We start from the raw sequence: 18,528 nt of genomic DNA on the forward strand, positions 1-18,528 counted from the left end.
GATAATTACTGATTACATTGTAAGGGCCGAAACAACAGCAAATTCATTAAAGATATCTGACAAAGTTATTAGTGACAGTCTGTTAATTTCCATGCTCCTTAAAGTGTTGCTGAGTGACTTTAAGTTGTTTACAAATGTGATACCTCAGAAAGAAAAAAAACATGACTTTTAGTCAATTCAAGGTAGCATTAGGAATTACGAAAAAACTGGAAAATGATCACAGAAAAACGAATTTACAAATATCATAAAAAGGCCACTGAAAAACAGAAATTATACTTTTGCTTCTAGCAAAAACCGCAACTTTTCCAAAACAATTTTTCAAAGGGCAAACATTATTTGCTACAATTGTGGGTGACCCAATCACAAGAGTTTCCAATGTAGATACGAAAATTTCAAAGGAGACCTCATTAAAAATGAGGAGAGCTCCGTTAGCGAACATACATTTTATTTTCATGTACGTTTGATGCTTCAACAAACAGTAACAACTTTCTTGTCGATTGTGGTGCAGTGGCATGTGTGATTATGAATGTATCGGATTTTATCAATTTCAATACCAAATTTAACCCTCAGTTACTTTGTAGAGCTAGCTGATGGCAGTCGAGTAAACAATATCGTTTTTTTTTTTTTTTTTACATGGTGGTCACCACTTATCAAGGCCCGGAAGCCACTCAGGGTAAGGGTTATTGCAAGTACAGTACGTTAGTGTGGAGATTTGATGAAGTGTTTACTTAAGGGGGCGGTTCATTAGGAATTTGTTAACGTTGGACTTGAACACATCCAGGTTGTAGTCAGGTGGGAAGCAGGCAGACGGAACAGAGTTCCACAGGCGTGCAGTTCTAAGAAAGAAGCTTTGTTCATGGAATCCACGTTTTGATATAGGCACAGATAAGGAGTGGGGAAAATTATTGATGGTGGTTTCAGCTAGACGGGTGTTTTTTGAAAAAGATTGGTGAGGGGGGACTAGAGAATGGAGCTCAGACGAGCACTTGCCATGGAAATAACGATAGAACAAAGATAGGCTCGCTACGTCTCTTCTGTGGGAGAGAGGTTGTAGGGAAGAGAAAAGGGCATCCCCCCACTAAGCCACGAAGTCTATTTTGTACTCTGTCAAGGCAGGATAGGCTGTTTTTAGCAGCTCCTGCCCAGATATGGCAGCAGTATTCCATCCTTGGACGTACTTGACTTTTATATAGATAGAGAATTGCATCAGCAGTGAGATATCTTCTGGAGCGGTACAAGGATCCCACCATCTTTCCAGCGACCTTGGCAACAGACTTGATGTACGTGTTCCATTTCAGATCAGGAGTAACGGTCAAACCCAGAAGCTTGTCAAAACACGGGGCCTCTCCCAGATTAGAGCCATTCATCCCAATAGATGCCAGATGGGGATCAGAGCTTTGATGATGTAAGGATAGGAGTTTTGTTTTAGATGCATTAAAGGTAACTAGCCACGTCTTCTCCCACTGAACCACGCGCTCGAGATCAGAGGAGAGAGAATCCGAGAGAACTTTGTCATTTACAGCCTTTGACGAGAGGCGATGCTAAAACATGGCTAAGGAACAATAAAGGTGAACTTTGTTTTTATATTCTGGAAAGCTCTTTTCTAATCTCAAAATTTAAACAAAATATATTTTCTGTACAAACCGCCACTTGAAAAACTGCTATGTTTGTACACAAGGTAAAATGGTAAATTACTAAAACGAGATGCCAAACAATTGTAATCTGTACAAAATTTCCTTTCATTTGATGTGCTAGAAGTCATATTTTGTTAATAATTTCTTTAAATCGTATTGTGGTGGCTATCTTGGATTTCTTGGTTGCCATCTTGGATTTTTCACAGTGTAAGGATGACAAATGATAAAATCCATCAGAATAACATTTGGCATGATGATAAAGCTTTACCTCCCATTTTCTTAACTGTTTTTTTATGATGCTTCTACTTAAAGCCATTAAAATGAAACTTAATTATGCTAATTAGTATGCAAATTAGTTTAATGTACTTGAAAACATAATTCTGATCTGTACAAAATTTCTTTTAATCTTATATGCTACAAGCCATATTTTGATCTGCCGATTTATCGGAGAGGGACCTGTTTTCAGTGGCGTGCGTCATCTGTTAGTCCGGACGATTGCCAGATAAACGTCCATTAGTTTTTCCTGACATTTTGCGACAATTTGTATTTCATAAAATAGATATGCACAGTAAAAAAATTTTTTTTTTTTTTTTATGAAAATTCCCGTTGCGTCCCCAGGGACTCAAAAAAGGACAAAAATGGCCCAAAATGGCCCCAAAATGGCACGTTTTGCCCCATAAGTTTTGATCCATCCATTAGATTTTTCTGAAACTTGGCCAAAGTGTAGAGCCTATTGTTCTTAATATAAATCCAGTATGCATGACCCTGGCAAAATTCTGGTTCACGTCTCCAGGGACTTACAGTGTTAAAAACACATCATTTTGTGACTCTTTTTTCATATTTCTTAACAAAAACTTGATATATCTAACTATAAAGTGGTTTTTCATGGTGATCAACTCAAATATACATGTGTTAAGACCTGAAACTGCACTGTTATCTATTTACACTGGGATTCGGCATCCCCATGGGCTCAAAAGAGGTCAAAAATGCCCCAAAATGGCCAAAAATGATACTTTTTGTTTCATAGTTAGATTTTCCTGAAACTTGGCCAAAATGTGAAGGCCATTGTTCTTAATATAAATTCAGTATGAGTGACCCTGGCAAAATTCTGGTTCACATCCCCCTAGGACTTTTAGGGCTAAAAAAACCTGCCTTTTTGAAGCTCTTTTTTCATATTATTCCAAAACTTGATGTGTATGTCTATATAGTAGTTTTCCATAGTGCTGAATTCAAATATACATGTCTTAAGGCATGAAATTGCACTGTTTGTCCATTTTCACTTGGATTCGGTTTTCCAGGAACTCAAAAGGAGCCACAAATGCTCCAAAATTGTAAAAAATGACACTTTTTACCCCATAACTTTTGACCCATCAATTAGATTTTTCTGAAACTTGGCGAAAATATGAAGGCAACGTTGGTCCTTCACTCTTCTCACATTCATCATTTCTTCACTATTTTTTGCAGCATCATCTTACATGCAGCATCAGAGAGGGATCATGCGCGTGCAAATTGTTGTTAATAATTTTTTTGAATCATGTCATGGTGGTCATTTTGGATTTCTCAGTTTGCCATCTTAGATTTTTCATAATGTTATAATGGCAAATGATAATGTCCATCAGAATAATACTTCTTATGATGATAAAGCCTTACTCACCATTTTGTTTTGCTGTTTTTATGTTTCTACTTAAATCTGTTAAAATGAAATATGCTAATTAGTCCATAAATTACCAAGTGAGATGGTCATAAATAACGCTAACTGAACCGTCATGGTATTATGATATGTTCAAAATTTCATCATAATGTCTTAAAAAGATCTGAAGATACAGCTTTTTAAAGATGTAAAAATTTCCTATCATTTTCAATCACAAGCTTATATACATTTGAATAGGACTGACTTAAGGCAAAATGTCCAGTGAACCACACATTTTTTGATACTTTGAATGGTCATAAATCCAGTTCTAATGGGTCGATTTAAAAAAAAAACTAAAGATATTATTTCTCTTTTCAATAATGATTGGTTTGAGTTTATTTGATCTAAAGAAAAAATGTGGTATTGCTACTCTCTCACTTGGACCCAACTGTACCAAATGTGGACAGTCCGGACACGAGACCTGATGGTGTAGGATTGCGAGGAATTCGAGGTTAAGAATTAGAACATCAGACATTGATGCACCACTCAGGGCCACTGGAAAGAACCAGAGAAACACCCACGAGTCACTTCGACAGAAGGGGAGAGTCAGAGTGGGCATGATAAGAGTTAGATAAAATGATTGTTGAATGTACGGCAAAAGCAGCTATTTTTCCAACAATTGACAGTTCCGAAAGTGCTGGCATTGTATTGGTCACATCAAAAGGAACGTTCCTGACCAGAGGAAACACCATTCAATGGCAGGAGATCTTCCGAGGAGAAGGAGTCCGAACCAAACCTTACCCCCTAGGTAAACCTGTAGAGAAACAGAGGTTGGAAAAACAGAAAGATCTGAGTGGAGATAGGCTTTGATGTTCACAGGGATGAGATCTCATAAGAGAACTCCAAAATGGAAGAAAAGAAGAGTCCAGATGATTTCTCTGCTTACTGAGGTGAGAGAACTCACTTGTGAGGTGTTGATAGGGACTACACAAGTGAGGGTGCTGATTGACACTGGAACTTTGATCTCCTTCATAGACTCTAGGGTATATCAGGTGTGTCTCAGAGAAAAAAGGCTGTATTCGTCAGATCTGGTGGCCAGTCAAGCCGATGGTAGGAAGCTGCAAATGGCTGGAATGGTATGGTTGCCCTTACAAGTGGCTGGAGTAGAGAGGAAATTCCCCTTTTATGTAGTCGAAGGGCTGTGTAATGAGTTGATACTAGGGGAAGATTTGCTCAGATTGGAGGGGTGAGTTGAGTTTTGACCCAGCTACGCTGATGGTAGGGGGAGTAGAAATTCCCCTGAAGGGCACAGTGTAACCCTCTGTCCGTGACAATCGAAAGGGATGTGAAGCTTTCCCTAAGGACGGCCATGTCCTATAGAGGTAAGATAGATAACGCAGAGGGACTAAAGGGGAGAATTTGTCTGATTGGCCCTGTAGAGAAATATACTGATAATGAGGAGAGAGTGACCCTAAGTGAATCAGTAGTTCGGAAGTCAGAGACAGTCCCTATGGTAATGGCCAACACATGGGATAAGACGATGAAAATAGCCCATGCCAGACAGTTAAGACAGGTTGCTCAAGTCCGAATGAAGGAAACGGTGAAAAGGATAAAAGATCCTGAGGCAATCGGCTGCGAGAATAGAGTTCTTGACAGATATAGGGACAAGACCAAGCAACGTTTGAGAGCAAGGAAAATGACTGTTGTAAAGACTGAAAATATGGAAACAAGTAGCAAGTCGGAATAGAAACACATGGAGCTTAAATTTTGCTCTTCCAGCTATAGAAGGCCACAAAGAATAGCGGGAACGCTGCAAAAAAGAAAGTTGAACTGCACTCGACTGCAGAGTCAGCTGTAGAGTCGAACAAATGGGAGAAAGAAAAGTCAATACCTATCTCTTGGCTCCAGCAAATAAGGAAAAGTGAACAAACAGCCGGGGAGATAAGAGAGTTGCCTCCGAGGCTGTGGTTGGGAGGAGCATGTCGCCCCTCAACCCAAGAGCAAGGAACTAGGTAGATTAGAAGTGGTTAATTGGGTAGCACTCTGATAGTGGGCTGGATTACACCTGTTGATGCTGTTGTGTGCATAGAGGACCCCTATGTGTGTACAGTGCTGGGGGCTGTGGCATAGGCCGCTCTCTCAGATGTTGCTAGGAGATAAAAATCAAATGGGAATAAATAGAGAAACTAAAGTGTATCACAGAATTTGAACCTTAAATCCTGCAAGATAAAAGGGAATTTGATAAGAAAAATTATTTGAAGGGAATTTTAAAGCATTTAAACTGTCAAATTGAAATTTAATTCTGACATTGTCTTGGCAAATGGCTGTAATACTGTTGTCGAGTGGAGTTTATAAAGGAAAAGCCAATAAATTATTTGAAGAGAACTTTAAAGCATTTAAACTGCGAATCGGTATGTCATTTCTAATGTTGTTTTTGGCAAACAGTTATGAGATCATTACAGACAAAATCTATAAAAGAAAGTTTTATAAACAAACTAGACCACCCGTAACCCGTTGGGTCAGTACGTTATATTAGCTATGGAATTCATGTATGAGCGTGACACTTGTGGCATAAAGAAAATAGTTTTTTTTTACATAACAGAAGCATTTCTATGAAAGTATATTAAAATGAAAAAAGAATATAGATAGATTTCTATGAGTCGTTCTGTTTATTATAATTGTTATTTTTTTTTAAATTACAGTCACTGAATTATAAGTGGTTGGTCATACTTATGCACTGAACAGGTATCATAATCCTTATTATAGTTAAATTCAAATTTTGATATATCATCTTTTAAATGAAATTGTTAGTTGAAAGTACAGAATAATAAAAAAAACACTCTCCACATGTTAATAATGGCTTTTTAAATAGAAAATGAAAATAAAATGTAACTTTTTTCATTTAATTTAAGCAAACATTCAGTACCCATTGTGTAAAGGAAAACACTATTTAATGTAATAGAAATGTGTGCATTTACCGATTCAGCTTTCCGTTTGGAAATGTAAGCAGACGACTTTAAAAAACATGGGAAGAAGAAAAAGAAATATTTTTGTAATAACGCCCTCTAGTAAAAAGGTCTGCATTAGTTAAGGGGGATAACTCTATCCAGTTTTACATCGGTTACCTTTTTCTCTCTCTCACACATACACGTAACTATTTCTCGCGTACGTAACGAAAACAGAGGGAGTAGGAGTGTTGAAATCTATGAGAGTGAAAGTGAGAGGTGTTTTCTTTGAAACTGCGACAGACTTCACGAAGTTGAATGTTTTTAGCCGTTAAAAAAAAAAAAAAAAACTACGGTTGATTTTATAAAATTATTTATTTATAATGACATGAATTAAAGATTTCTCGCGTACGTAACGAAAACAGAGGGAGTAGGAGTGTTGAAAAAAAACAAAAAACTATTTGATCAAATTAAATGAAATTGTTTGTATTAAAAGCGATATAAAAATTCCGGAATTGGAATAACGGATTGAAGACGTTGCTATTTACGCATGCGCAACCGGATGTTGAAAACCGGAAATCTGATTGCAAACATACAAGACCCATAGACTTTTAGTATTATATAGATAACACAATGAATTAATTGAGAGAAATTTGGGAGTATTTAAACTGTCGAATTAGAATGTTAATTCTGGCATTGTCTTGGTGAGCAGTTGCAATACTGTTACTAGGGTGAAGTTAGCCACAAACAGAACTAGCTTAATGGAAATTATTTTCCCAGATGCAAATATTTAAAGAAAAAGGACCTATATGATTAAATGGACAAGGCCATGAGGACCCATATTACCTTACAAAAAATGCTTAAATTGTTGAAGCCAGTGGAGAAAATCAGCTTAAAGCAATTATCTCGATTAAGTTTTGTAGACAGGGAGAACCTAAGAGGGAGTGAGGATCAGGACAATGTAGTAGCTTGGCCGGTGGGATGGGTCCTGTTGATTATAATGATATTGTTAATGGTAGGACGGTTCATATAGATAAGGTGTTAGGGTTAGGTCAACCTAAAACATGGACAGTTGAGCACATAAGTGAAGAGGAGATACCAATGAGTGTACCTGACCAGGACCAAGATGTAGTGCATGAGTTGCAGCCTTCAACAGAAAGGAGGTAGATTCAGATGGAAACCCCAGAAAGGATATTCAAGATAACAGCCAGGACATTGAAACTTGCTGTTAAACTGAAAATTGTAAGAAAATGAAAATGAAAAATTTAGCAATAACAAACAAAACAAAAGAGAATGGCAAGGTAACTGTAAAAGGTGCTGAGAGCTCTCTTTTGGTAGGGAACTGAAAGACTTTCTTGATTTTTGTCATTTTCTCCTGTCAAATGATCTATAATCCACATGCATGCACACCTACAAACATGCATATCCACGATGTGAGAAACCTGACTCTTTTTGGACTTCCAAACAAACAGTTATTTGGAGAACTTTATAAATATATTTTCTTTTATTTTTATTTATTCTTTGATTCTCATTTACTTTATCTAGTTTTTTGTGTGGGACAGCAAGGCTTTTATAGGTGTCATTTACTGTGTAATTGACAAAAAATGATAACTTTTATAGGTGTCATTTACTGTGTAATTGACAAAAAATGATAGGGGTGTATGTGACAACAGCAAAATAATGATGATGGAAAGAAAGAGCATTCTTAAGAAAGGTTGGTATGGTATTGATTTAATACATGCACATACTTATTTGTGGAATAAAGGGGAAATCTGTCTTTCATGATAATTAGAGTTGACACAAATAGCCATTAAAAACACACCAACTGGAAAAGTTGACATTTGGACTATAAAGATATTTTGAAAAAAATGTCAGAGATGGCACCTTTTGGTGATTTGACAAATTCCATCTAAATACCACCCTTGTTAAGAAAAGTAACTAACCTTGTTTCTTGGGTGGTCAAGTTATTTGTTAGACACCCAAAATATAGGCCAGATATGAGTTTCTTTGGATAAGGAAAAACAAGATGGTGGATGCCAATTCAAGAGTCTATTAATGCTCAGGAATTTGATTACCCCCAAAAGATAACCAAATTATTTATTTTTTTATTATACGAAATGGCATTTGGGATAATCCCTTGGTTATGCAAATGAAGCAAGAAGAGGAGGGACCCATTTACGTTAGTGATGGTGAAAGGTAGAAACTCAATGGAAGGTGAAGATAATGGACCCTCCTGTTGAGAGTGGCAGTCAGATACAAATTTGAGGAAGGAGAAAAGGAAAAAATTTTTAGAACTTGAGAATTTAAAAAATTGCCTGAAATTTATTTTCTGAAAATTGTGAAATGAAATTCTCGCTATCAAAGACGTTGTTAAGCCTACCTGATTCTCAATAGAATCAAAGGGAAAAAATAGCCTTGAGGGTACACTGACAACCACCTGGGGTTTACACACCAGTCAGAAAGAAACTCCTGACTTAAGTTTCACCCTATTCTAAGCCCCTGAATCTACACTGTGAAGAGACAAGCCCCGACTTTACTAATGGAAGCTACCAGTCCCCAGAACATTTGTATTTAGAGTTAGGACTTATGAACGATCAGTAAATAATTATTATTATTTTTTTTAGTTTTTAAGAAAAATGACCACTGGTTTTTCTTTATTTGTTGATTGCTTGTCGAATTGAAGGTGCAGTTGATTTCTGGTCTACCCTGACGTCCAGACTGTGAAGACAGAAACCAACCCGTTGTGAGAAGAGAACTCAGCGTGAGGTTTAAGCGACGTACAGCCAGCCAAAGTAAACAGTTTTACCACACAGACATAGGGTTGTGCACGTTTGTGCGTTCTAAGCATCTGAGTGGTATTTTCCAGTGACAAGTGAGAGTTTTTTTTTTTTTTTTTTTTTTTTTTTTTTTTTTTTTTTTTTTTACAAAGGCATCACCACATTATCAAGGCCCAGAGGCCACTCAAGGATAAGGGTTAAAGAGTGTACAGTAGAAGTTGGTCAATATAGTAATCATTAGTAATGAAAATTTGGTAAATTTAATAACTTATATGGAACGGCTCATCAAGAACTTATTTACCTTAGACTTGAACACAACCATATTGTAGTCAGCCGGAAAGCAGGAAAACGGAAGACAATTCCACAAGCGTGCAGTTCTAAGAAAGAAGCTTTGTTCATGGAATCTATGTTTAGGTTTAGGCACAGATAAAGAGTGGGGGAAATTATTGATAGTGTTTACAGCTAGACGAGTGTTTCTTGTGAAAGTTTGGCGAGGGGGGACCATAGATTGAAGCTCAGTTGACCACTTTCCATGAAAATAACGATACATCAGAGACAAACTCGCAACATCTCTTCTGTGAGATAGAGGTTGTAAGGAGGAGAAAAGGACATCTCCTACGAGGCTACGAAGTCTATTTTGAACTCTATCAAGGCAGGACAAGTCCTTTCTAGCAGCTCCTGCCCAGATGTGGCAACAGTATTCCATCCTTGGACGTACCTGGCTCTTATATAGATAGAGAATAGCATCAGCAGTGAGATATCTACTGGATCGATAGAAAGATCCCACCATTTTTCCAGCGGCCTTGGCAACAGATTTGATATACGTGTTCCATTTAAGATCAGGAGTAATGGTCAAGCCCAGAAGCTTGTCAAAACTTGAGGCCTCCTGAAGACGAGAGCCATTCATTTCAATTGATGACAAATGTGGATTAAAATGTTGATGATGTAAAGAGAGAAGCTTGGTTTTAGATGCATTAAAAGTAACCAGCCACTCCTTTCCCCATTGTACTACATGCTCAAGATCAGAGGAGAGAGAATTGGAGAGTACTTGCTCGTTTACTGTCTTAGATGTGGTACCATAAATGGTAGTGTCGTCAGCATAAATGTCTACAAATGATGTAAGGATATAATTTGGAAGATCATTAATGTAGATCAGGAAAAGAGTTGGGCCCAGGATGGATCCCTGAGGGACACCGGCATTAATACTGAGAGCTTCTGATTTTTGCCCCTCAACTACTACTCTTATGAACCTATCAGAAAGAAATGATTTAATAATTGAGAAGACTTTTCCAGCTATACCATAGCTAGCGATCTTATGAAGTAAACCTTTATGCCATACCCTATCAAAGGCCTTAGATATGTCAAGAGCAATTGCCCTAGAAAGATTGCCACCGTCGAGAGATTTGCTAATCCTATGCGATATAACTGTAAGGACATCTGCTGTAGATCTAGCAGAACGGAAACCATATTGAGTGTCACTAAGAAGGTTATTTTTGTTGAGATGTTTGATTACTTCTGTATTTAACACAGATTCTAGCAACTTACTCATGACGCACAGGAGACTTATTGGCCTGTACTGAGAGGGGGATGAGCGATCACCTGAATTCTTAAATACAGGGCATACTGATGAGATTTTCCAGGGAGATGGGAAACTATTCTCCTTAAGACAACGTTTAAACAGTTTTGTAAGTATGGGCGCTAGTTCAGGTTGAAGTTTTTTGAGTACTATAATTGGAATACCATCAGGGCCAGTTGCTTTACTGGAATCAAGGTTTTTGATTAGCTTGGCAACATCATGTACAGATATACGTATATCACATAGCGTGTTTTCTGATACAGGAGGAAATATTGGGGGTTGGCGGTCTTGGTCGCAAAGGGTAGAATTAGCTGCAAAGTTCTTGACAAAGAGTTTGGCTTTGTCTGATGCTGACGAGATTACCTCAGGTCCATTGATAATAGTTGGGATGGAGCACACGCTTCTGTTCAGGATTCTGTTTGCTATTTGCCAAAACTGGTGGGAACCAAGCCGCTGCTCAGCTACTTTGGACTTAACAGATTGAGCATACAACTCTCTTGCGTTCCTTATTACTTTCTTACAATGGTTGCTGGCAGTCCTGAAAACGGCTTTAGTTTCCATACATCTATTACGTTTGAAGCAGTGGAAAAAGTGATTTCTGTGCGCAATGGCAGCAGCACATTCTGGAGAGAACCATGGCTGGCTGTTAGGTTTTTGCTGAAACTTTTTAGAGGGTATGAAATGGTCAATACCTACAATTAACCATTCAGTTAGGTCTAATACTATAGAGGACACATCCTTTTTAAACATGGAATGCAGAGGTAGATCAGATATAAATGTACGGAAGCTATCCCAGTCAGCCTTAGTGTATCGATATACTGTACGATGAAGTGGTACGTCTGGGGACTTATTACATTTCATTTTTATCTTAATTGATACAACAGAGTGGTCGGAAGATCCAAGAGGCGACAGAACAGAAACTGAACATAGTTCAGGGCAAGTTGTGAGAAAAAGGTCTAGTAGGCTCGCATACTGGCCGTCATTATCGGGCACACGGGTAGGTTCCTGAACAATCTGAGTGAGGTCATAGGCAATGGAGAAATCATGACAGAACCTCCCCTCATCATCGGTCTTGTTTGAGTGGGTCAACCATTCGACGTTGTGAACATTGAAGTCTCCACATACGTGAATGTTAGCTGAAGGATAAGTAGAAAGGACTTGGTCAATTTTCTCAGATATGCTTTGAAAGATAGTAACTCCGCTGTTGTGGGGGCGATAGAGAGTAAATATAAATGCAGTAGTGTGAGCTAAAGCAACCCGGAAGCACATATAGGGTAAGTTAGGATCTTCCCTGGAGATGTCCCTCCCACATGGAAAGCTATCTTTAATATAGGCACATATTCCATGCCCATGGCGATCTTGGGGGTCAGATTTAGAAGTTAAGTTAGAGTATCCTGTAATTGCAAACTCATCTAGGGAAATAGCCTGTCCAATGCCAGTTTCACTTAAAAATAAAAGGTCTGGTTTAGTCTCCTGTAATTGGGTTTCAACCTCTGGAAGGTTAGAACGTAGACCCCTGATGTTGGAGAAGGAGACATGGTAGTAGGGGTCTACGTTGGAAGTTGGAGAACCGGGTTTAATCGTGTATTTTTTCTTGAAACTTGTCATGATGAAATTTTGGAATTTGTGGACTAGGTCGACAGATTTACTTAGAGCAGGACAGAGAGGGGAAACTAAGAGAGAAAAAGAAACGAAGAATTTTTTTTTTTTTGTACCACATGATAAGGTAAAGCCGTAACAATTACCCACTAGTATGGCATCGAGAGGCCCCACCAGAAGCTACTGCATGGTCCAGATTCCATTCACCAAATGGCAATACAGCAGCCCCAGTACTTTGCACCTGCTGATAGGACAGCCTCCTTAGTGGTTAATCCAAGGTTCGGGTCCCTGACTATCAGGCGGATAACGTCAGCCCAGACAAAACGTTTACCTCCAGCACCCTTACTAGTGACATGGCTACAAGGATAGACATAGAAACAGAAAATTTCCACCAACTCTGCCAACTGTTCGCGCAAAAATACTGCCAACCTAGAAAACAGCTTTTTCTTCTCCCTTTGTCAGAAAAATCACTCATTTAAAAAATGAGGACTGAGGGACAAATAAGAAGAAGCGAGAGTAACAGGAGCTGCCGATAACGCATCCACAATGCGTTTTCTACTCTCCATTAAAAAAAAAAAAAAATAAATAAATAAAAAATAAAAAATAACTATTAAGTATTGTACTTAATAAAAGTCCAACGGACCTGTTTAAGGGAAAGTATGGTGATAGATTCCCCTCCCACGAACTAAAAATGAGTACAATAAGGTAATCTATTTTTGCAATCAACTCGGTAGATAAATAAACATTTATGGACGAGAGAAAAAAAAAAAAAAAAAAAAAAAAAGAAGCTAGCATTTAATACAACAGAAATACATAAATTAAATACTGAAATAAAATGTAGTTATTAATATTTGAATCTTAAAATAAAAAAGTGCGAATTAGTAGAGAAAAAATCACTTATCACAACAACGCATTCCGTCTCCAAACTAGTGAAGAATTTAACTTTTAATAGCGTTCAGAAGATTTTTTTTTTTTTTTTAAATTAACCGTTAAGAGAAAGCGTGATTTTATTCTGAACTTTAACTAATCACGTTTTAAACAACTTATGATATAAAACAAAATCGGATGGGGGGGGGTTCTTCCGAAGTTAGTTGGTGACGTTATAAGTAATTGCGAGATAAGATGGGAGCCAGAAATTAGGGGTGGGGGACTGAAAATGATAATATAATGGATTGATTATACAATATTTAAGATCAACTTGGTAGATAAACATTTATGGACGAGAAAAAAAAAAAAAAAAAAAAAAAGAAGCTAGCATTTAATACAACAGAAATACATAAATTAAATACTGAAATAAAATGTAGTTATTAATATTTGAATCTTAAAATAAAAAAGTGCGAATTAGTAGAGAAAAAATCACTTATCACAACAACGCATTCCGTCTCCAAACTAGTGAAGAATTTAACTTTTAATAGCGTTCAGAAGATTTTTTTTTTTTTTTTTAAATTAACCGTTAAGAGAAAGCGTGATTTTATTCTGAACTTTAACTAATCACGTTTTAAGCAACTTATGATATAAAACAAAATCGGATGGGGGGGGGGGGTTCTTCCGAAGTTAGTTGGTGACGTTATAAGTAATTGCGAGATAAGATGGGAGCCAGAAATTAGGGGTGGGGGACTGAAAATGATAATATAATGGATTGATTATACAATATTTAAGATCAACTTGGTAGATAAACATTTATGGACGAGAAAAAAAAAAAAAAAAAAAAAAAAAAAAAGAAGCTAGCATTTAATACAACAGAAATACATAAATTAAATACTGAAATAAAATGTAGTTATTAATATTTGAATCTTAAAATAAAAAGTGCGAATTAGTAGAGAAAAAAATCACTTATCACAACAACGCATTCCGTCTCCAAACTAGTGAAGAATTTAACTTTTAATAGCGTTCAGAAGATTTTTTTTTTTTTTTTAAATTAACCGTTAAGAGAAAGCGTGATTTTATTCTGAACTTTAACTAATCACGTTTTAAGCAACTTATGATATAAAACAAAATCGGATGGGGGGGGGTTCTTCCGAAGTTAGTTGGTGACGTTATAAGTAATTGCGAGATAAGATGGGAGCCAGAAATTAGGGGTGGGGGACTGAAAATGATAATATAATGGATTGATTATACAATATTTAAGATCAACTTGGTAGATAAACATTTATGGACGAGAAAAAAAAAAAAAAAAAAAAAAAGAAGCTAGCATTTAATACAACAGAAGTACTCAAGCGGTAGATTTAAGACCCAGGTTGGGTTGTATATCTAATAGTTACAAGTACAACAAAAATGAGTTGCTCTCAACTACCTGTCAACAAACTGAAAAGGTAAACTTTCCTCTTTCTGGGATTTTCCAATACTACAATCACTTTAATCTTGATAACATTTATTTTTTTTTTACTTTCCATCGCATTTCTCCAAGTCTTAAACTTAGAAAGTAAACCTTCCCTTGTTTCACAAACACTGAATTATCACCATAAAATATCTCTTCTGGACAACATGTATGATTCTCCCTTTAACAATGCTTTTAAAATCAAAATGAAAAACAATAAAATCAGTACAGATGTACTGTTAATACTCAACTTTATTTCTATACATTTTTGGAACAACCTTTAGGAACTATTCATTTTCCCTTAATCTACATAAAACCCACGGGACATTTATTGCCACTTAGTCAAATGCTTGGTTAAATCTGGGAAAGCAAAATACAAGTTCTTACCAAGATACTTTTTTTTTTTTTGCATTTGCCTCAATATAAATATAGCAGTAGGTAATGTAAGGAATAAAATTACTTTGGAAATATTTTCACTTGTATACAAATATTTTTAAGAAGTCCAAACAAATTTAGGAGCAAGACACCAACAAAAACATTTGTACTGCAGTGTTTTTGGTATTAAAACAGAAACTTTATATATTGAGTTAATCATGCCTCACATCTGTTGCACGAAAACAGACAAAAGGAAATTTGGAGTTTGAAAATATTTTCAGTGAGTTGAATTTTTTAAAGACTTGAATAAAACTATCAAAATTTTAAATATACATTCAATACTAGCAACTTTTAAAAAAGAATTTAAATTAAATGTGCTGAATTTTTTTTTTTTTCTAAGCAATTATTTGTAACTGATGACATTCATATTTTGAATTTGAAAATTTTGCTTCAAATTCCTGAAGAAAACATTTTACATGTATAATCCTAAAACTGAATCAGTTATGCTGCTATGGTCATCTGGATAAACCATGGATGTCTTAAATCACAGGAAGGTTGGTCGGCCAATTTGTTAACATATCAAAAATGTCTGACCCCTGAGCAAGGAAAAAGTGACATTAAATAGAGAAAGGGGAGAATTCAAAAAGTTATAAGAAAATAGACAAATTCTTGTAATGAGTATAAATAAACTTCAAAATAAAACTTGCAATTATTTCAATTATAATTTTTGTTTTGCTTTTAACATTGTTTTACAGATTACAAGAATGGCGCTCAATGAAGTCTTCTGAGATTTCAAGTCCATTAGAAGCAAATGTTAGAGATAAAGCTCTATCTCTTCCAGAGTTTCCTCATATTGAGGTAAATTTTCTTTATTTTTCTTGTAAACAGATTTAAACATATATTCTGGTGCTACCAGATCAGGCTGTCTACTGGCTTCCTGAGACGAAATGCACCTACATTGAATTTCTGTTTTTGTTTTCTATTCTCTTTTGTAAAACTTAAATATGTTCTATAAAAACAAAAACAACAGCCCCCTTCCCCTCCCTCCCTCCCTCCCTCCCCCTTCCTTACTGGCTTTCTAAATTAAAACAGTCCAGCCAATAATACTACAAACCTTTTTCCTTTGCAAAACTCCATTATTTTCTGCAAGGCCAAAAATGAAAACAACAATCCACCAAGAACACCAAACCAAGCTTTATGATTAAGAAAGGAAATTATAAAAACAACCAAACTAAAATCCAAGAATGTTTATTTGAAGAAATAAACCAGATTTCACTTGACCCTGTCGGCGGGGCATCAGAATATGCCGACTGCCCCCCTGTAGAGAGTAGAAGTCCCTCAATGGGGCTACCTGTTGGCCATAGGTAGCAACCCGTAATGTCTTGGGACGGGATCCTGGTGGTTGAGGAGTCCATGACTAGGGGGGAAAAAAAGTTGTGGCCCTGCAACACACCACTTCGGCCTTTACCTCGACTAGATGGGAGGTCGGAGAGGCCCGATCCACTCAATCGGCTTGTCATGCCAATCCCTAACGCTTACACTGGCAAATGTTGATTACAACTTCAAATTAAAAAAAAAATCGTCTAAAGATAATACAATATCTTACTCTTACTGCAAACAAGAAGGCGGTGGCAAGGGTCAATCAATTGCTGAGATAAAACCACACAACTGTTCCCTACCCGATGTTTCTCTTAAACTGGGAAAATGAAACTAAAGGAGTAATCCGGAAGCAATGGCACAAACTCAACCGATTGAGTATATCTTTTTTGTATCCTTGGGATGAAAGGGCAAATGGGTTTCCCCCCTAACATCTCCCACATTTGGGCTCCAAGGAGGGTGAGGAGCAAGAAAGATGAAAAACCAATCAACTATACATGGATCTGATAATTAAAAAACCCAGAAAAACCAAAAGAACTCACTCTGATGTTTCAGATGTCATCAGCTCAGACAGTGAGCAAGAATGCCATCTTGAACATATTGATATGTGCAGTCAATCACACACACACACTCACTGGCGCGCAAATAAACGAACCGTTATTCATTTTGGTTTTCCCTGCATATTTTGCAAAAATATAAGTTCGTCCAGCAACGACACAAATTCAAATATGCCCACACACTTTTCTCAAACAACAAAAGTAAAAATAACATGTTTGGCGGACGTAGGTGAAAGCACCATCACGTGACACAACCAGCCAATGAGAAAATTAAGAAAATAATATTTTCAACGAATTTCCAAACGCCAAAATATCAACAGAAACTAATGCTTTCTGCAGCCGGTCTGAGCATTTTGTGCCCAAATGAGTCAGTCGACCTTTTGAGCGGCATAGCATAGATATCAACATCGTTGGACGTTAAATACGCATACGCCTGACAAGTAATTCCTCCACATGGAGACGGACTTGCTACCCTCATGGACTTTTTACCTTTTTCTATCTCTCCACTAAGTAAGCGAGGGACTTTTATATTGATTAATTCTTCCTTAAAAAGAACTGTTTTCTTCATTACAGAACAAAAACATTTAATTACTTCAGTCGTTGTTCACAAAGAAAACAACCCTTTCTGTTCTGTTCATTTATTTACCTATGTGTTATTTATTTACGTTTGTGTAATTTATTTACCTATGTGTGATCACCTTATTGTTTTGTTATAAAATGAATGCGGTGCATTTAAATCAGAAGGAGGTGTCGTTTGCTTCATTTTATTTTGGGGTGAGGAAATTTAATCTCACTTAAATTTCTGACCCCCACTACAGATAAAGAAAACTTCCCATTATTGAAAAAAATTCGAAGAAAAAAAGGGTCAGCGATCTGTCCCTATTTTTAATTAAAAAAGTATTAACTCAAAACAGCAATCCTAAAACAGTTAAAAAAAATGAAAAATGGCACACGGAAAATGAATGCCCCAATGAAACAAAATGCCCAAATTGCCTGGAAAACCATCCAGCATACTCCAAAACATGCAAAATCTTCAAAAAGGAAAAAGAAATTGTGGAAGTAAAATACAAAGAAAATATATCCTTCCCTGTGAAGCAAGGAAAATGGAAGATTCCTACTAAAAAGTAAACACTTATGCAAACATCACAAAAAATTCAAGCCAAACTAACCAAACAAACTACCAAGAGTTACTCAATAAACTAGTTTATGAGCTCAAAAATCTAATTGAAAATTTAAAAATAAACGCAACTGAAACTAACATGAAACATATACAGTATCCTTGAAAAGTCAATTAAGTGACCAAAATCAAAAACAAGCTCCAAAGAGCAAAATAGAATCCGATCAACAAAAACTACAAATAAACCAACGTGAAAGATCCAAGTCACGAACAAGGACAAAAGCAGACATTAAACACACAATATCAAGAAAGATGGAAGCAGAACAGGGAAACACAAAACCCTCTTCCAAAAACCAAAATAAACAAAAAACAGAAACTGTATTAATTGAAAGCGAAAATAAATTTGAACTAATCGAGATCAGGAGCCGAGAAGGACACATAAGACAGAGCAAATCAAAAAGCCCCAAACCAAAACAAAAAAAAAAACCTCAACAAGATTTCTCAGCTGAAACACAGACACTAACAAGAGACACACCCTCTACATCCAAAGAGATGGATATAGATGAGAACTAAAAAAAGATAACTAAACCCAAAACCCCCAAATAACAAACTAAAATACAAAAC

The 18,528-nt window shown here is 36.5% G+C and overlaps 2 protein-coding genes across 2 annotated transcripts in view; one reads left to right on the plus strand and one right to left on the minus strand.

Annotated features, from left to right (window-relative positions):
- The window catches only part of LOC145276878 (protein canopy homolog 2-like), a 318,296-nt gene that overhangs the window by 282,519 nt on the left and 17,249 nt on the right, over positions 1-18,528 (minus strand). The gene's annotated exons all lie outside the window — the stretch shown is intronic.
- The window catches only part of LOC145276877 (uncharacterized), a 244,398-nt gene that overhangs the window by 141,158 nt on the left and 84,712 nt on the right, over positions 1-18,528 (plus strand). The window contains exon 7 of the mRNA XM_080128295.1: positions 15,609-15,711. Within this exon, the coding sequence (XP_079984421.1) occupies positions 15,609-15,711 (103 nt within the window). The remainder of the gene's footprint in view (positions 1-15,608; positions 15,712-18,528) is intronic.

This window comes from Euprymna scolopes, chromosome 5 (genome assembly GCF_053919585.1).
Source record: "Euprymna scolopes isolate OS-2025 chromosome 5, ASM5391958v1, whole genome shotgun sequence".
Lineage (NCBI taxonomy): Eukaryota > Metazoa > Mollusca > Cephalopoda > Sepiida > Sepiolidae > Euprymna > Euprymna scolopes.